This window comes from Drosophila persimilis, unplaced genomic scaffold, assembly GCF_003286085.1.
Source record: "Drosophila persimilis strain 14011-0111.01,24,50 unplaced genomic scaffold, DperRS2 tig00000766-arrow-arrow-pilon, whole genome shotgun sequence".
Taxonomy (NCBI): Eukaryota; Metazoa; Arthropoda; class Insecta; order Diptera; family Drosophilidae; genus Drosophila; species Drosophila persimilis.
In genome coordinates, this window is record NW_020825350.1 from 904,136 (window position 1) to 923,196 (window position 19,061).

General features: G+C 44.7%; 7 protein-coding genes across 10 annotated transcripts; 4 read left to right on the forward strand and 3 right to left on the reverse strand.

Moving 5' to 3' along the window:
- Positions 1-1,990: 1,990 nt before the first annotated feature.
- LOC6600373 (lipid storage droplets surface-binding protein 2) lies at positions 1,991-6,607 on the reverse strand. 4 transcript variants are annotated; one of them, XM_026992588.1, is made up of 5 exons: positions 6,072-6,607; positions 4,316-4,753; positions 3,972-4,022; positions 3,371-3,552; positions 3,008-3,229 (listed from the first exon to the last, which is right to left on the reverse strand). In XM_026992588.1, the coding sequence occupies exons 1-5, from the start codon at positions 6,283-6,285 to the stop codon at positions 3,086-3,088; spliced, it is 1,029 nt and encodes a 342-aa protein (XP_026848389.1). In that variant the 5' UTR covers positions 6,286-6,607; the 3' UTR covers positions 3,008-3,085. The 4 variants fall into 4 exon arrangements, with proteins under 4 accessions (XP_002025461.1, XP_026848388.1, XP_026848389.1 ...); XM_002025425.2 differs by lacking the exon at positions 3,371-3,552 and having other exon boundaries at positions 1,991-3,229; positions 6,072-6,596; XM_026992589.1 differs by lacking the exon at positions 3,972-4,022 and having other exon boundaries at positions 6,072-6,606.
- A 435-nt stretch (positions 6,608-7,042) lies between these two features.
- On the forward strand, positions 7,043-11,967 carry LOC6600405 (tubulin-specific chaperone A). The gene is made up of 2 exons (XM_002025424.2): positions 7,043-7,078; positions 11,252-11,967. The coding sequence occupies exon 2, from the start codon at positions 11,349-11,351 to the stop codon at positions 11,799-11,801; it is 453 nt and encodes a 150-aa protein (XP_002025460.1). The 5' UTR covers positions 7,043-7,078; positions 11,252-11,348; the 3' UTR covers positions 11,802-11,967.
- Positions 11,968-13,176: 1,209 nt separating this feature from the next.
- Positions 13,177-13,981, forward strand: LOC6600404 (microsomal glutathione S-transferase 1). The gene is made up of 2 exons (XM_002025423.2): positions 13,177-13,584; positions 13,646-13,981. Exons 1-2 carry the CDS (start codon positions 13,337-13,339, stop codon positions 13,896-13,898), a joined length of 501 nt encoding a protein of 166 aa, XP_002025459.1. The 5' UTR covers positions 13,177-13,336; the 3' UTR covers positions 13,899-13,981.
- Positions 13,982-14,055: 74 nt separating this feature from the next.
- On the forward strand, positions 14,056-14,970 carry LOC6600403 (microsomal glutathione S-transferase 1). The gene is made up of 3 exons (XM_002025422.2): positions 14,056-14,296; positions 14,480-14,559; positions 14,621-14,970. The coding sequence occupies exons 1-3, from the start codon at positions 14,138-14,140 to the stop codon at positions 14,871-14,873; spliced, it is 492 nt and encodes a 163-aa protein (XP_002025458.1). The 5' UTR covers positions 14,056-14,137; the 3' UTR covers positions 14,874-14,970.
- On the reverse strand, positions 14,936-15,533 carry LOC6600402 (cytochrome c oxidase copper chaperone). Its single transcript, XM_002025421.2, has 3 exons — positions 15,454-15,533; positions 15,205-15,390; positions 14,936-15,114 (listed from the first exon to the last, which is right to left on the reverse strand). The coding sequence occupies exons 2-3, from the start codon at positions 15,348-15,350 to the stop codon at positions 15,030-15,032; spliced, it is 231 nt and encodes a 76-aa protein (XP_002025457.1). The 5' UTR covers positions 15,351-15,390; positions 15,454-15,533; the 3' UTR covers positions 14,936-15,029.
- Positions 15,534-15,805: 272 nt separating this feature from the next.
- Positions 15,806-16,567, reverse strand: LOC6600401 (translation machinery-associated protein 16 homolog). The gene is made up of 3 exons (XM_002025420.2): positions 16,513-16,567; positions 16,082-16,454; positions 15,806-16,019 (listed from the first exon to the last, which is right to left on the reverse strand). Exons 1-3 carry the CDS (start codon positions 16,513-16,515, stop codon positions 15,841-15,843), a joined length of 555 nt encoding a protein of 184 aa, XP_002025456.2. The 5' UTR covers positions 16,516-16,567; the 3' UTR covers positions 15,806-15,840.
- A 282-nt stretch (positions 16,568-16,849) lies between these two features.
- On the forward strand, positions 16,850-19,042 carry LOC6600400 (lipoamide acyltransferase component of branched-chain alpha-keto acid dehydrogenase complex, mitochondrial). Its single transcript, XM_026992585.1, has 4 exons — positions 16,850-17,018; positions 17,219-17,902; positions 17,979-18,377; positions 18,438-19,042. The coding sequence occupies exons 1-4, from the start codon at positions 16,947-16,949 to the stop codon at positions 18,669-18,671; spliced, it is 1,389 nt and encodes a 462-aa protein (XP_026848386.1). The 5' UTR covers positions 16,850-16,946; the 3' UTR covers positions 18,672-19,042.
- The last annotated feature ends 19 nt before the right edge of the window (positions 19,043-19,061 follow it).

Consider the following 19,061-nt stretch of genomic DNA (forward strand, 5'->3'; position numbering starts at 1 on the left):
CAGTGTACATATGTATGTATGTATGCATGCACGCGTGTGTGTACATGGTATACGGGATACCAGACTACTTTGAGTTCCCTCTAGGCGGATGGGAAATGGGAATACCTGTTTTAAGGGTATACAAAGAATGCACATATGTATAAATGTATGGATGCATGTAGTATATACATATGTACCATGAACATATTAGCTATCTGCGGTTGGTAGTTCCATCATCGGCACTACGACCATTATGATCATTAAGCTGCGGTTTCGGGAACTGGTTTCAGTCAAACCGATGAGTATTCATCGTTCTATAGGGTTCGGTTTGGATTTTGGTTTGGCTCTGGCAAGAAATAACAAAACCACAGACTACCTTTTCTGGTAGTCCCCTTCCTTGTGCATTCTCACTCATGAATATTTCTCTGCCTTAAATGCAATTCTCAAATATTTCTGGTTGTAGCTCAAAATTATTCCAAGTATGTCAAGGATGGTACGAGTATGAGATCGACCGGATCGATTGATTCTACATGCAGACGGGCTGTGGACTGGGCTGTGACTGAAAGTCGGAGACGTAGACATGCCATGTTCTTGTTGGGGGCACAATTAAAATTGATCGAAGCAGGCAAACACCGAGCATACAAATGAGGGGCATCAGACGAAGATGGAGCGAAGGAGGCAACCAGACAGACAAAAGAGAGAGGCGCAGATTGAGGGAATAGGGGAACAACCGAAATGAAAAGAAAACGCAGAGACGCCGACGACGGGTTCCCCCATTCTGCAAACAGATAATTGGTTGGCCATTAACGCCGTCATTATCGACATGTCATGTGGAAGGTCCACAAGCCACTCAGTTTCCAGATCAGGGACGGTCATTCTCCCAAATTCGACGCAAGTGCACCCAATGCGATATCCTCTGTACTCAAAATATCAACGAATTCTACTGCTTTGAATTGCCATAACCATAACACAGATTTTCTTGTAGTCAGCTCTGAAACGCAGCCTTTCATACACAAATGTACCCATATGTATAGCCGATGTACGAGGGCTGTTCAATAACTGACTATGAATGAAATGTTGCGTGTGTGGGGGCAATTCATAGCCTAATTCATGGAAATTTTCCAAGGAAACTACACATGTGTGCACCTGTAAGAGACATTGTCCCGGTAAAAACTAATTTTGTTCTAGGCCAAATGCGGTCGTTTCGTTTTCGAAACCTCATTAAATCGACATAATACGTTGGCATAATATTCCCCATTGATGGTTTTACCCTGTTGATGGTAGTCAATGTGGATAGAACCGCGGGCATCCCCAAAACCGGTTTCAGCCTGAGAAACCCACCGTTATGATTGCTGCTTGGTCTCTGGTATGTTTTGGTAGATCCTCACTTAATCCACGGTTACGAGACAGCGCATAACCTCATCCTGATTGTTGTTACACTACGCCAGACACTCCTGCGAAGTTGTGATCGCTTGTGAGCAAACGCGGCAGTTATCTTGCGTAAAGCTTTCTCATATCCAAGTGATCATTCAAAATTAAAACCACTGAGCCCAATGATATGCCTATGGCCTAATCCAAACTTGGTCTGTACAATGACTGCACCATCAAGTGGCCCATGTGACACCAGCAGAAGTCTGTTACGCGAGAATCACAGGCAAAAACGCAGCCCGTGTAAAATTCAAATTCAAAAAGTCTCGGACTTGTTAAACAGCGCTCATATAGTGTGGACCTATGGAACACATCTTATCTGGAACCCGAGTGTGCTCCATAAATTCATTCGATGCAGGGCTCCGGCAATTGCTGAACCGCGCACTACACTATCATATAAATCAGCACTCTCCGAGCAGCCAGCTGCCCCGATAAGGCCACAACTTGTGGTACATATGCACATATGTACATACGTGGTTGTAAAATTGCCTGTATAAGCATTTATGTCCCTTGGTTCTAACGCTTATCGTTCAACTGCGTTGAGTGGAGGAAATGGGAGAATAATCAAAAAACAAATGGGGGATTTTCTCGTTCTTCGTTCCAGTTTTGCGTTGCTTGTTTATTAATATTTAACATTATAATTATCATAATTATTAAGAGCGGACTTTATGGCTACGTTCTCCATACATGGGTACAATATGCGTGTGTTGAGGCATAATCCATATTCATTAGTAATTAGGCATCATCTGGCTGGGTTCTCAGCCAGTTCCCATGCAGTACAAGTTAAATAAAAGTAGAGTAACATATGTATAACGAGTACGTATAGCTAAGGCACATATGGGTGCGTGCATGCGTGCGTATATATAGATATATGTATATATATCATATCTGTATGGTAGGTTTTTATATGGTTTACCACTTATTCTTTATTCAATGCATACGTGGCACTTAGAGGCCGCCTTTGGAGGCACCTTCTCGAATTTAGCACAGCTAAAGTGGACAAAAAAAAACGTTTCCTTCCTTCCTCGGGGCTCGTTCCTTCTTGCCTTAATGACTAAAACTTAATCTTTATATAGAGCATATATGTATATATATGTATTGTGTGTGAGTGTGAGGGTTACTTCAAATAAATATTTACAAAGCAAACATTGGCGGGGGTGGGTGTTTTAAGGGCATGGGGGCGGGGGGCTACAACAGTCTAAAATGATTTAGCAAAAAACCTTCTCCACTTTGATGATGATCACTATCCAAATTTTTCTTGGACAGGTTTTAGCTACAAAAATTAGCAAAAAAAAAAAAGAATAGAAAATACAAAAATGGGCGGCGTGTGAGGGTGTTGGGGCGTGGGTATGGTTAATATATGTAATATCTAGCAAATAGATATACAAATAACTGGGCTCCAGCGAAGGTCTTCCGAAGTATCTTGCTTTCTTACAGAATCCTTACTGAACCGATGAGGACGCTGGTTTGCTCTTGGCAACTTTGGGCTTGGACACAGCCGCCGAGTTGGGTTTCGAGTTCGAGCTGTTGGTGGCGGCGGTGGTGGTAGTATTGCTGGTGCTACTCGATCCATAGGGCGAACAAGTTTCCCCGAGTGTCGACTGCTCGACATTTGTGCCCATCGACGAATTGATAAAGTTAATGTACTGATGCAGCTTGAGTGCGGCTATCAGAGAGCTCAGATAGTCGTTGATGTTGCCCTTTTGGACCTGCTTGATCTGTCGGGAGACATTTCGATAGACGCGACGAGAGATCTTGTTGGATAGTCGGCCAACGGTCTGGACTGTGTGTAAGACTGGATCCTCGCTGGCGGAAACTGGCACTGCAATGAATAGAGGAATACGACGACATTAGTTGGGGCTTCTAGTTCTCTTTTGACAATCTGCGTGAAAACATTCGGGTCGGAAGATGGGTTTAGGTGCATGGGATGGGTTAGATCGTTGGTGGGGTGTTGCGTGCTTACCATAAACTTGTTGAGTTCCCTATCGATAATGCCTATGATCTCTGGGTTTCTTCTAACGTACTCAACAATTTCAGTTATGATTTTCAGGGACATGGATAGGAAAACCGTAGAGGCGGCCACTAAGAATCTATCATCAATCTCTCGATCGTGATCGTAGTCGTAGCTCTCCCCAACAACCACCACTAACAAACAGCACAGAAAGAGAGAGATAGAGAGAAAGATTAAGTTAGAAAATTAGTCATCTATGCAACAGTTAATTAAGGTTAATTTTGAGTGGGTTGTGGGTGTCTTGGACTAGGACAGGTATTCAAATCTAACCATAGAAAAGTTTCCTCCAACCGTAAATTAGAAATACGTCAGTTTTTCTTTAGCTTTTTCTCATCTTTTGATGTTATGGGAAGGCAGTAGAATAAGGGGATTTGTAAGGGTGTAGGGTGAGTGTGATTTCCATCCGATTATAAGTATTAGCCCCCAATATTAGTCTTTATGCATGCGTATTGCTTCGTAGTTGGGACAGTGTTAGTGTTAGGAACAAACGAACAGAGGAAATATCAAATTGATCGCAGACAGGCAAGCGATGGCAGTAGGGAACAAGACTTACTGTCATTTTCGGAACTCTTGCCATTTTGCACGACGACATTTTGTTTATCATCTGAGAATTAAAAATATTTACGATTTATTTTTAGCATTTTGTTTACACACCATGAGGCAAAGAAAACATATCAAGCAGATTAATTTCGGGGCAAAATGGAGATGGAAGCTAGCCAAAATGCCGCCCAGGCATCAGTATTAGCATTATATCATAAGATGGGGCGTCGTCATCGTCTGTCCGCCAGAGCCCACCATTAATGGATGAATGGATTAATGAATGGATGGACAGATGGATCGGACATCAAGGATCAAGCCGGAGACATCACCAGACCAGATCAGATCATCAGCACTCACCGTTATCCTCCTCCACATCCGACTCGCTCTTGGGGAAGTAGTACTCAAGGAGGCGCTCGGCTAGGGCTGTGGTGGTGTCCACTCCGTTGACGGCCAGGCTGCCGTACTGGGTGGCCAGCACCTCGTTAGCCTTCTGCCAGGCGAGATCCTTGAGGGAAGCGGCCTTCTGTTGGCCGGCTGCCTTGAACTTGACCACGCGTTCCAGGTGCGGCTGTACCACATCGATCACCTTGCTCTTGGCCTGGTTGTAGATCTCTTGGGGCGTGTCCTTGATTATCGGTGCCTTCACCTCCAGCTTATCGATGCCCTTGACGAGGGTTTGGTCCACGAACGAGATCGGGCGATCCAATTTAGTCACATACGGCGCCGCCGTTGTCACGGCCCGGGTCACGCAATCCTCGGCTGCCGTCAGCGCCCATTCGAAGACGCGATTCTTGCCTATAAATAAATCAATTGGACAGTTTTTGCACATGAAACTTCTGGAATTATAGACATATGTACATATGCATGTATGTATGTGTATATGTACATACGCGTAGTGCCAGGGCATGTCAGATAAGCCGGCCACTTATCAGCAGCCGCAGCAACAACAACAGGGGGAATGTCACTTTTGACTGATAAGAAACTGCGCAGTATGTACTTGTAAGGCATCTCCCCTAGAGCTAGGCTCCATCTATCTCTATTTATTTGTGTGTGTGTATCTATCTATTCGTCTGACAAGTTTAGACTTTGATAGTTCGTCATACAGAAAACAAGACTATTCCACCAACAACAAGAAAAAAACCACAGAAGCACCGCAATATTAATTCTGCGGTGTGTAAGTGTGTGCAATAGCAAACGAAATATCACAAACAAGTCGAAAGTCCAACTAAAGTTCGGTGTGGGAAAGAGATGGAGGTACAGGGAGCAAGACAGTGGCGTGGGCCGACAGGGTGACCGTACCGCTACGCGAACCAACATCGCGTCTGGCGGCTCAGATTGCAGTTCAATGTGCGAAAGAGACAGAGGCATAAGGATCCAGACAGAGGCGTGGACCAACAGGGTTCTCCGACTGCATGCCCACCATTTTACAATCCCCCGTCATACGAGGCGACTCTGATTGCAATCATTAAATATGTGTACCCACACACATGTGCATGCCCTTTGTGTTCGTGTGTGTATGAAACGTTTCAGTCTACGTGTTGTTTGCCTCTGCTCTTCTCTCTTCTCTTTTTGGATTTTATTTGCCGTTTTCTTTTCGATTTTGCCAAGTTTTGTTATGTAAATTTGAGCGAACTTTGATCGCAAAGCGTCACGAGGGCAAAGTACCGCACAAAAAATAGATATTTGTACATACCTTCCACCTCCCACTTTTCTTTGTGGTTCTTGCTAGGTCATGGTTGTTGTTGCTGTCACGTCGGCTGTGATTTTGATTATTAGCTACTAGCAATCAATTAACATCAATTGAGTTTAATTTTGGCCCATTGTCGGGCAATCAAAAAAATGTATGGTTCGGCTTTGGCTGTGCCCGCATTCGAATTCAAACACGATTTTGGCACTCAAAATGGCGATCAATGCACTCGAAAGTCGAAGCAACGGTGATCGTTTTCGGTTTCAATTGCATTTGCTTTTGCTCTATTCGCTGCTGCTACTGCTGGAGAGCTAGTGTCATTGGGCCTGGCAATGCCGTAAAGCGGTGCACCGTTACTTGACCGGCCGAGAGTTCAATGCACGCAAAGGGGAATCGCAAGCAAATTGTTTTATGAATTCCACTTACCTTTAACTTTGCCGTAGACATCCTGCGATTTGTCCCAGGCCGCATTCACCACAGGTAGCTTGATGATGCGCTCCAGCGACTCCAGATGAGGCAGCAGATCCTTGGCATCCTTGGGCTGCTGTTCCTGTTCGGAGAGAACGCTGTTGATTTTGTTGCTGCTGTTCTTGGCAGTTCCGTTGCTGCCTGTGGCGTGTTTTTGCTCTGCACTGGCCATGTTTCTTTTTCTGTTTCTTGGTCTTTGCTTAGTTTTCACTTCTTTTCTGTTAGCTCTTTTGCTTGGCGCGGCACTTTTTCTCCTTTCTTTCGTTTGGTTTTTTTTTGGAGGAGCACAAAAAAAAACAGTTCAGTTTTGGTGTGTCTGCGTTTCTTTTTGTTCACCGGTTAAAGAACTTCGACGAAGGCGAGGGGCGTGAGACTGAAGAATTTTTATGTTTTTATGCGATTATTGAAATTACGTCTGTTCGCTGGGGCTTTTTAGGAATTTATAGATAATTTTTTTTTGATAATATATTGGTAAGTTGTATTTATTTGTCGGAAATATCAGTATGGATGTTTCTGTAAGATGAATCAACGGAACAACCCTCCTGCTTTTCTGAATTCGGTTAAAAGCGCTATGAAATATTGAGGCATGCACAGTCCTCTATATATCACCACCGCCGCACCCGAACCCGAGAGCGGCACCGAGCCGAGAGCAAGACCGATCAAAGAGAAAAAAAAGAGAGCAATGCTCAGTTTTGCGTTTCATTTGAGCGAGTCAAAATAACTTTGATATCGGCTATTATTTTAGGATAAATATGATACAATTTTCTTTTAGAAATATATATATATATTTTATTTTAATATTTACTGTCAATACTATGGTTTTTAATTTGTAAAGTTTAAGCTGCTCGGCTGGTTTATTACGAGTCGAGCGACTGCCGTGCCTCCGATCGCTGATCAAGAAAAGAGAGAGAGAGAGATCTGCATTTGGTGCCACTCTCTCGGCTTCAGCTTTATTCTCTGCCAAGGTACATATATACATACATGCATACATAGTCTTGGTAAAAAGTATGGTCCTTGGCGTTGCACAAAGAGACCTTTGCCTGAAAATCTTTGAATAAATCAAGAGAGTGATGTAAAAAGTCTAAATAATAAATGATAGGGTTAGATAGAAACATTTTAAGACCTTAGGCAAGCAGTATCAATAATGTAATTTTTTCGATTTTTATTTAAAATTGCGCTAGTCCTTAACTGAAAAATATTAGAAATGTAATTTTTAGTGAAATTTGTATAAGTGAACTTTTCTGCCAATCTGGGCAACTATCCCCACAAATAACAGAAAAAAATAGTAAAGCAAAAATGGCTGAGGGAAAAGGTAGGAATAATCCTTAAAAAAATAATTTAAACTAATTGTATCAGAAGAAAAGCAGGCCGGATCACAAACCGAAAGTAGGTGGAGGAGTACCACCGCCTGCAGAACCTCGAAAATAATGTGCATTAATGGGAGGAGAACATCGATGGTTTCTCTACAAAGAAATGACTAAAAGTAATAAAAAAAAAATTTGTGCATCAAGTCTCTTTGTATATTTCCCAATATCGATTGGAGACACGTGGCAGTATAAAAAGGCTAATATACTCTTAGTTTGTGGTTTAAATCAACTAAACCACCTTTGCTTGAAGCCCTTGCTCTTCCATCTCTCCCACATTACACAACTCGAGACGCACAAGCGCATGTTACAAAAAAAAAACTGGTTTCAAATTACTTTATTTATAATATTGGTTTCTTTGAAATGATACTTTATCACCCATATTCACCTGATTCAGACCCCAAATACCATTAGTAGATGACAAAATTTAAGAAAATTCTCCAAGTGAAAAAAACAAAAATCATAGTTCAGCGTCTAACGAGTTTTTTGGGGAGCACTTCAAAACTATTTACCACAGATGTGTGGTAAACCTTGGTATACCACAGGTATAAATCTAGAATTGATCTACATATGTATGTATATTATAGAGTAAGTTTAGAGTAAATTTAGACAAAAAAAAAACTTGTTTTGGATGGTACAAATACACATACATATGTACATACATACAGATGTACATAAATTTGTATGCATGGTTCTCTTTGAGGTGCATATGTTTTCAAGGCACTGTATGACAGATCTTGTATGACAGATCCTTCGCGGGGGAAAGAAAAAAGAGGGAAAGCAAGTGGAAGAGAGGCCAGAGAGCATGTGTTTGTTAGGCATGACAACTAGATTAATCCGAAGTGCTATTCCTCGCCGTGCGACAAACAAATTTTTGATTGAAGTACATTTTAAATGCTATTTGTTTATGTGTGCGTATATGAGGGGGCACTTCCATTATCAATGGGCAATGGGCACCACGCAAATGCTTCGTGGAACCTTTGACCAACTGCGAGCCTAGGCCCCACCGCACCGATAACGGTCACTGCACATTTCTCTCTCTCTCACTCTTTCCTGCTCTCTTTTAAGTCTCAGCTGATATCATACGTAACTTTGACTAAGTGGTTTGTAATTCTCCGGCGGATTCCAAAGTCCGGCATCCATGTACATCCATGTGACAAAGCGAAACAAATACGATAACTACGAGGGAAACAATGCCCTGCCCTGTTCTGTCCTGTTCAGCCAAACGGCGCCCTCTGCCGCTATAGCATAATCAATATACATACATATGTACATACATCTGTATGTATATGTAAATATGTACATATGTATGTACAATTGTATGTGTGCCTCTGCCTGATAAGCTGTAAGCCAGACGAGAAGATCGCGCGTTATCCACTGGTATGCGAAGGGGCTGATTCCAAAGTCCAGATCGAACACTGTCGTCATGACTTGTTTATGTTGTAACCATGCCCAGGTGCTGCCTTCTGTCGATTGCCTATCGCCCATTGGTCTGGCCGTGGCTGTGGGGTCTGGTGCTGGGGCCTGTGGCCTGTGGCCTGTGGCTCGGGATCGAGTGACGATTTCCAGATATCGACAATTAATAAACAATGTACATATGGAGGTAAATACCATTTCTAAACAAAAAGCTAACATTTCTAAACCGCACTATAGGAAGTAAAAAAGTACATATATACATATGTATGTACATATGTAATCGATGATTTCGGAATGCTTTTTCTACAGAGAACTAAACTCTGAGTATATTATCATTGCAACCATTTCAGAATGTCTTCTGATTACATCAGCTATGGGAAAAATCCATTAAAGATCTAAGAGAATGAGCAATAATACGCTAATACTGTCTCATATAGCTGTTTAGCAGAGAACCAGGCCATATAAACAGGCCATACATATGTACATATGTACATACAAATTATTTATTATAGTATTAATTATAGGCCATATTTTGAACATATTTATGCACATTTTATGTACATAAATACATATTTAAGTACCTATTGCTTTCCGTTATCACAGACAAGAAATGTCCGTCCGTTTGTATTTTCGCAATGTTGTTTTTAAACCCGATTTCCATAGAATTTTTTTGCCTAGGCATACTCTATATATAGAGTGGGGGAAGCATTCAAGTAATAGTACTCGTAATGATATTGTACTTTGCGGACTTTGAATCAGCGGCATGAGTGGGTATACGAAAGGCGAATGAGTCGTTGGTTTATTTCATTAAATTTGTATTTTTTTTTTTCGTATTGCTTTGCAGATAGATTGTGTCTGGCTGATAAGAGTGTTTAAATACTCTTTTATTATTTTTTTTTGCTTCATTCATTTAATGCCTTTGTTTTATAAGTGTCGCCTGTTATCGTTATGGAGGCATAAGCCTTTAAGCCACTTATTAAACATTGTTCGCTCAGCTTATCGCTTTTTAGTGACACAGAAATGCCTGAAACTCACTTATGTACATATGTACATATATCTCTCAATCTGTTATAAAATCCAGAAAGTATTGGAAACTTCCTTGAGTTCGCTTGGATATACAATGTACATACGCCAAGCTCCTTGATGTTGTGTGACTCTACTCTGGTTCTGGACTAGCAATTTGCATGACATTGCATATAAAAAATCAATTTATTGTGAGGGAAGGATTTTTGGGGAGCTCTCAGAAAGAAAAGGACGCTTCACCAAGATTCGGTACCTAGAGCAAGCCAAGCCGACGTTAGTTCAATTGAAATTGCATCGAATGTCCCACAGGCTGCACTGAGCGTCTGTCATTTGGGAAGAAGAGTACGGGGGGGCCTGTGTGCTCTGCTTAAGTATTAAAATTAATTCGTCATAGTGCAAAAACACGCCAATGAACAAAAGGAACGGAACAGCCAGCAGAAGCAAAGTCATCCGGCAGTTTGGACTTTGGACGCTCTACGTGATGTAGTCGTCGTCTGGACGGGCGGGCGATGACGACGACAGCGACGACAACTCCCGCGGCTGTGTGGCGCTGAAAAAATTCGATGCGACGCGTCGGCTCTGGAGCGCGTGTTTTATTTGAGCGAAGATGGAGGAAACAAGAAACACAGGCGAATAAGATTCAAATATAATTCATTGACTAAATTTAGACGGGACCAAAGACCAACTCTTGGGCATACGTCATGGCATGTCATGGCGTGTGGTTAAATGTGCAGGGTAGAGATGGACGGCGACTGAGGCATGGACCAACACGGCAACGAAACTAGAATATTCCAGTCCACGCGAAGACGAGCTCGCAGCGACATTCACACACGTACATACATACATAAGTATGTATGTACATATCTTCAGTCAGAATTTTTAATTTTATTATCATTTAAGAGTCAATAATAAAGCTTATTGGAGATACTCGTACAACGCCAAGAACGAAAAGCAAGACCGTCATATCTCTGAAGTGCTTTATCAAATGATATATTTTTGTACCATTAAAAGCTTATAACTTCATTTGAGAGTTAATAATAAACATAATAAACGGTCTGCAAGTACTCTGAATCGGTGATCGTCATACATATTGACGAGATCTTCGGCTATCAAACAAAACAATTTTTTCCTCGCCCGACCACAAGGTAATCCTTCACATTTGGGAAGTGCCGCCAAAAGGTCCACCATGCCAAAAAACATTAAAAGTCAATAAAATCACATTTCCACATAATTCTTTCCCGATACAAATCTTTCTAAATTTATTGAAAGCCAATTAATTAAATCATTTGAGACTTTGTTGTGAAAACCGAGGGGACTGAAGCTGGTTTTTTTCAGTTTCAGTTTCAGATGGGGATCAGGCTCGCTGGGATTTTCTGTTCATTTCCCACATCAGCTCCAGTTTGTGTACAGTGTCCGGTTCCATAGCAGTGCCATGTACTGTCCCCGTATAACCAAGCCACAAGCCAACGATAATCGCCCCCAAGCCAAGCCCAAGCCTAAGCTCGAATCCAACCAGCGCCCTACCACATACTACAGTGGGTCCGACCCCCGTCTCGAGCAACTAGTCGTCTACCGGTCCCTGCTCGAGCACTTGCTGGACCAAAAGATACACTATGACCGGGAACGGGAACTGGAAGAACAGCGTCTGGAGCGGTTTCGGCGCGAGGGCCTCAACGAGCGCAGCCTGATGGTACAAGAGCGGGTTCTGAAGAAGACTCAGGCCATGCTCCCAGGCATTGTCTTTAAGATGCGCAACGAGGTGGATAGGCTGCAGCGCCTCCTGGAGACCGACCAGCAGCAGCTGAGGCAGCTGGATCTGGAGCTCTTCGATCAGTGCCAGCAGCTGGTAAGCGCCTCGAAGCAGAGCCTAGACCACCAGCTCTGAGACTCTGAAACCTGGATCGATTCCCTCTCGAAATATTCAGTCGATGAGCTGCCAAATTCAAATGTGTACCGGAATGTAAACCAAACCCAACCCAACCTCAACCTTCATTTGATTAGAAATAATCCGCCCAAATATAGTATACACAAAGTTGAAAAGAAGAAAGATGGGGCTGGTGGTTCTTAAGGATGGTATGGTTCCTTCGGGCTCTGTCAGCGGCGGAATTTCCTTGTCCAGTGGTTCGCTGTTTGTTAGTTTCTTGTGCATTTTTGTATCCCCAAAAATTGAGAGATGTTGGCAATTTTCAAGGCAGCCCAGGTTGGACCCCACAGCGTCTGCTTGATGGAACAAGCAAGCAATATCATCTTCGATATTTATTCCTCTCCACAGTAAGAATGTTTAAATTCCAATCAGGAAATGATATTAGACCTGCCTGAAAGTATGCTAGGAAATATATCAAAATCCCTCTGGGAAAAGTGAAAGTGAGTTTACTGTTAATGAATAGTTTAAGGTTTATAGAACCTGGTTGGCTCAAAAACGAGCCAAGCCAAGCTCATTTCCAACGTTCCTTCTTAAAATTCATATATGAAATGTTATCGGAGAAAGTCCACCTCCTGAATGCACTCTGAAATACATATGTATTGGCCACGAGACAGACGTGTTCGCGCTTTTTTAATTTAAAATCGTTATTTCTATACATACATTTGTATAGGTGTATTGGCCGCACGCCAGACCCTACTTTGCCTATCAACTGAACGCCAGACCCTACATGGCATTTATTACGAACCCAGTCACATGCCAGACTCGACTTGGCCTCCGCATAGCCCGACGAGCAACTCTTTGAGAGGGGTATGAGAATAATGAATCAAAGAGAGGCACAGGGTGGAGTGAAGCAATTAGTCCACAACAAGTCCACTCAATTTAATTTTTAATGCACATTGATGTGCTCTCTTCCCACATGTCCCTGTCTTTCTCGCTCCCGCTTGTTCGACTTGGGGGCCTCCTCCCTCCTCTTTTCCATCTCCCTCTAACACTCGTTTGGCTGAGGCGCTTCCGTTGGTCCGTTGTCTTGATATTTATTTATTTTATTTCTCGTTTCTTTTGTTTTGCACATCTTTTTTGTGCGGTGACCTTGATAAATGTGCTTTGGGTGGTAAATGCTGCTGTGTCATGAACAGTGGGGCAACTTCCGTTTGGACTGCTTATATTTTCAGTTGGGATGCTCTTAAGTGATCAATCTGTGATCTGTGATGGATTCTGCACTGTTTCCCCATCATATCCCCAAGCGGCAACTGGATAACTATGGGTGTCTGCCGTCTACCGCTAGAGGGCCCGGCTATGAGCCTGCGCCCTTTTTGGAATATTCCAACAAATAAATAAATGAATATGGATACACGTCAGAACGTGACGTGACCCTGCGAATCGGGGCATCTGCTCCATTCTTATTCCGACGCTGACACAACCTGACCGAGTAGTCGCCTGCCAAAGCTTGTCGAGAATAGGCCTGATCTGGTCCGTTCCGAGTAATCAATTAATAAATGGACAACAAGACATTGGCCACTCCCATTACCGGGCCCATGCGCCTGGCACTGCTGGACAGGTCGAATCCCGTGTTCGCCTGCTACCTGGTCTGGATGAGTTTGCTGGTGCTGAAAATGCTGTGCATGTCGCTGCTCACAGCCCGCCAGCGGATGAGGACCAAGACCTTTGCTAATCCCGAGGATCTTCGCCTCCCCAAGCTCAGCGAGGTGCGATTCGGAGATGCCCATGTGGAGCGAGTGCGTCGGTAAGTAAAGGTAAGCTTCTCCGACTCCCCCCCAAAGTAATCGCATTTGACTGTATTGCAGTGCTCATCGGAACGATCTGGAGAATGTGCTGCCGTTTATGTTAATGTCCCTGGCCTATGTGGCCACTGGGCCGCATCCGATGGTTGCACGGCTGGTCATACGCATCGGGGCAAGTGCCAGAGTGCTGCATACCATGGTCTACGCTTTCGTCCCGGTTCCCCAGCCGGCCCGGGCCCTAGCATTCTTCACCACCTTTTTAATCACCTGCTTTGAGGCGATCTATGTGCTCGTCTGCTGTATCAAGTATATCTAGACGCAAATAGCCCGACGGGCCATTAAGTAGTGACCCCTTCCATCTCACCCCTCCCATGGCCACAGAAAACGATCCGCTCAACTATATATGATTCGACGCAATTCGTAGCCAGTTTGACCACTTCTATGCGGCCTGGCCTGTGATGAGTGGAGCTGTGAGCCGTCACTAGATGAGCAGTCGCTCTAGTCTGCTCCAATCGAACGCACCTCACCAAACGCTCACCTCCGATAGCTCCCAAGATGTCCACCAATAGCAGTACCATGCCGATGACGCCCCCCAAGGAGCTGTTCAACCTGGATAATCCTGTCTTCTGCTGCTATCTCTTTTGGGCCACGGTGCTGGTGGTCAAGATGCTGCTCATGTCGCTTTTGACTGCCGTGCAACGCTTCCGCTTCAAGGTAAGAGGGATCGCAGCGTTTCCCGCTGCAGTTGCTCAAGCATCATCGACTATTCACAGCTTCTGGGTCTGGTTCCATTGGGAATGAGGCGAAAGGTAAAGTCATCATAACATTCATAACCGGTTTGGGGATACGTGGTCGAACGTTCTGAAAACTAAGGGTGTCTGGTTCTCTGCCTTACAGATATTTCCCAACCAGGAAGACCTCTTCTTCAAGAACACGGAGGTTCAGTTTAATGATCCACATGTGGAGCGCGTACGCAGGTAGGTGCAGTCCAGTACAGTCACTCCCTCATCCATAATTTCCTCAATCGATCTACTGCAGAGCCCATCGCAACGACATGGAGAACATCTTGCCATATTTCATCATGGCCCTGATCTACATAAGCACCAATCCGGATGCAACAGTGGCCTGCAATCTGTTCCGAGTGGCCTCCTTGGCCCGCATAGTGCACACCCTGGTCTACGCCGTGTATCCTGTGCCGCAGCCATCCCGGATAATCGCCTTTGGCTGCATGCTTCTCATTACTTTTTACATGGCCGCAGTTGTCGCCTTGCGCACCCTTAGCTTTATCTGACTCTAGCGCATTCCTCTCCTCATCTCTCTGTATTAGACAAAAACTCATTCGGCATGAGCAGATTTGGCTCTTTCAATTAAATTACGACTATAATAATTATCATGAGATGCAACAGAAACAAACAGTGGGAAGGGGGGGCTGGGAGGATAGAGTTGTTTAGATGTTGAAGCCGGCGTCGCGCATGCACTTCTTATGCGCCTCAATCAATTCAGTGCAGTTCTCCTCGCCGCGCTCTACCATGCTGTTGAATGGAGAAGAGAGCTCATTAGAAGTGTTGCGTCATCATAGCAGCCTGTAGGCACATCTGCATAGGTGCACTCTGAACGCTTACCACTGGTCACGTGCCCGCTTGGTCTCGGGACAGGCGCAGCATGCCTTGCACTTGGGTTTGGCACCAGAGGCGGCATTTGTCGCGGCGACGGGTTCTGATGCAGCGGCTTGAGCGACTTCGACTCCCTTGGATGTGCTGCTGCCCATTGCTGAGGAAATTGTGTATGTCTGGACAGGCCTTGATACACTAGAGTGTGAATGGAGGCTTACTTTCGCTTTCGGTGTCCGTTGTTTATGTAATAAAACTTACGGTTCAAGATAGAGGCAGATATTTCACCACAATTGTGTTTGTCGCCGAATTCAAGTTCACGCACACTCAAACAGTTGAATAGAATGCTGAACAGCTGATGCATATCGATATCTACCTACCGATAGGTATGGTGCTCTGAAACAATCAGTATTGTAAAAGACCCAAACTCAATGGCAGCTACACTTGGTTTTAATTCGATTTAGCTAAATTATTAGGGTTCCACCATGTGATCTTTACGGCTCTTAGAATGTTTTTATATCAGGTAAAAAGGTATTTGCGTTTCTACAGCACCCATTAGCTGCTGCCAGTCGGCGTGTACTTGCTCGGCAGATATATAACATCCAAAACTAAATGTATTTATATTTTTTGTTTTATTTAACTAGTTTACTATGCCGTCTCCATCTTTTCATCCGTCTTACTGCTTTTAACCTCTTCTCCCTGCTTCTTTAAGCGTTGTAGCATGTTATGCGAGACAAGATCTAACTTTAAATGCTGAACACTCAGGGCACTGCCATCCCAATCCCGTAGCATTTTCAATTTGAGCGGATCGCACAGGTTCAGCAGCTCTGCATTGGAGAAAACCCAGTTAAAATGTTTCTTTAACACCATTAGAAAATGTTATGCTTGCCCATTCCGCCGCTCTGGTACTCGTTGCGCTCCTTTTCAAGTGTAATTGTAATGACGTCTTTGCGAGCCGCATGTTGGTTGGCGCGATGCTTCCCAATCGACTGCTTCAGGGCAATCTGCGCCAGTTCCTCGTCGAAGCGTTGCAAGTAGAGGGCTATCAGGTCCTCGAACTCCTGGGGACTGAGTGGAGCGGTACGTTCCTCTGCGATGTGGCCCAAGAACCAGGTCAGCTTTTCGCCCATGATGTTGCTTTTGATGGCATGGCCCAAGCGCACTTTATGTTTGTTGTTTTGACGACGCGCCTTCTTGCCCAGGGCCTTGGTCTTGCGACTATTTGGGTGTTTGCATTTCTCCAGCTCCTTGCGTAAGTTAGTCTGTGCAAGGGGAATATAATTATGATGATCTACTAAGATCTATTTCTAAGAAACTTGCCATTTTTATGCAGAAAGAACTGTGTTCACGTTTTATAGGGGTCAGTGTTGATAAGTGCTTGAAGAAAGGCACATGTACAATCGATCAGCTGGTGGTGGGGAAAACTGTTTAGCCCACCAAGGCAAAAGACTGTTTTAAATTAAAATTTAAAACAAAATTTGATTTTCAACGGATTTTAAAATTTTGCAGTGTGCAATGCAATTAACAGAAATTTAAATTCTTGTATAGAGATTTTGAATACATAAAAATGCTCTTATGCAGTTACATGTCCACCATCGATCGATCATCTATTATGCATATCTATTATCGATAGTGCCAGTGATAGGCCAGCTCTATCTAGAACCATCTGTTGTCTGTGTTGTCGCCAAAACACGATCAGCCAGGACAATTCTAATCATTTCCAGAATCCTTTATTCGCTCCCGAACGCAGCTAAATGGCAACACACCTGCTCCGAAATGGAGCTTCCAGCTGGCTTCTCAAGAACTATCTTTCCCGCCACCAAACAGTGAGTAGATCCAACCAGATTTCCACTTGTTGCTGCCGTCCTCTATTTTCCCTCCAGCGCCGCGCACACAAGATAGTGTTATGTAATCAACTCCGCATACTCACAACAGTGGCCCGAGCGAGAGGGCTATAGTGTGTTGTTTTACAAGTCATAATGCGTGCTGCACGTTTCTAAGTGGTGTTCGTATTTTTTTTTTACAGCTAAAGCGCTGCCTGCATGTGACTCCTAGCCTGGACAAGACTGTTTCCTTCAATCTGAGCGACATCGGCGAGGGCATCCGCGAAGTGACGGTTAAGGAGTGGTTTGTCAAGGTGGGCGACACCGTCGAGCAGTTTGACAATCTATGCGAGGTTCAGTCAGACAAAGCCTCGGTGACCATTACCAGTCGCTACGATGGCAAAATCACTAAAATCCACCACAGCATCGATGAGATCGCATTGGTGGGCAAGCCCCTGCTGGACTTTGATGTGCTCGACGAGGAGGGTGACGAGAATAGCACTGAATCCTCCTCTTCTTCCTCCGATAGCTCCTCCAGCGAAGCGGAGGCTGCCAAACCTTCAGCAGGCGAGGCTGTTTCCATTAATGGGGGCCGCGTCATCACCCCAGCCACTCCCGCTGTTCGTCGCCTGGCCAAGGAACATCAGCTGGACCTAGCCAATGTGCCGCCTACTGGCAAAAACGGACGCGTTCTCAAGGGCGATATACTGGAGTATCTGGGGCAGGTGCCTCCCGGCACAAATATCCCTCATCCTACTATTGCCGCTAAGCAGCAGTCTCAGGTAGCCAGAACGACTGCTGGTACAGCAGCTGGCATTCCCGCCGATCGTGTGGAGGTGCTAAAGGGTGTGCGCAAGGCCATGCTCAAGGCGATGACCGAATCCCTGGTGAGTGGAGGAGCCATCCCTTTCAATTCTTAAAGACAATGACATGATATACCCATACTTTCTCCCTGGTCAATAGAAAATTCCGCACTTTGCGTACAGCGATGAGATCGACATGTCCAATTTGGTGCAGTTCCGGGCCCAGCTGCAGGCAATGGCCAAGGAGAGCGGTGTGCCCAAGCTCACGTTCATGCCGTTCTGCATTAAGGCGGCCAGCATCGCTCTGACAAAGTATCCGATTGTTAACAGCTCTCTGGACCTGGCCAGCGAGTCACTTGTCTACAAGGGGGCACACAACATAAGCGTGGCCATCGACACGCCCCAGGGCCTGGTGGTGCCGAACATCAAGAATTGCCAATCGAAGAACATCATTGAGATAGCCAAGGACCTGAATGCTCTGGTGGAGCGAGGACGCACTGGCTCGCTGACACCCACGGACTTTGCCGACGGCACATTTTCCCTGTCCAACATTGGCATTGTGAGTAGGAGGTAGATTTCTCCAATGTATAAGGCTGTTGAATACTAAACTTTCTTACAGATTGGCGGCACCTATACGCATCCCTGCATTATGGCGCCCCAGGTTGCCATCGGTGCCATGGGCCGAACCAAGGCTGTGCCGCGCTTCAACGATAAGGACGAGGTGGTCAAGGCACAGATCATGAGCGTCAGCTGGTCGGCCGATCATCGTGTCATCGACGGCGTCACCATGGCCAGCTTCTCGAACGTTTGGAAGCAGTATCTGGAGCAGCCGGCTCTCTTCCTGCTGCACTAAATCTGGCTTCGGCCTCCGCTCCGACTTTGGTCTGACCAACGGATAAGGCTGTTTTGTTGCATTTATCTAGACAAATACGCATTTAATTCTGTTAATCATGAGTCCCATGGCCAGGAAAACGGGTGCCGCCGCTCTCCCCCAAAATGTGCATTTATAGGAGGCAGCTGCTCTGAGCGGCTCCTCGATAGCTTTAAGCTCCTGGCTGGCAAACGGCTGCCCTGGACCATGGGTTCTTTTTAAATTGTTGCCCGCTTTTAAGTCAATAGCCAATCTTAGTTTGTTAAGCTGCCTGTTTCCGTTTACAGTCAAACTGTACTATGTGCAATTATGCTAAAGCTTTTTTCAATAAAAATCCAATCGGTTTATGTAAATTCCTCGCAGTCTATTTGC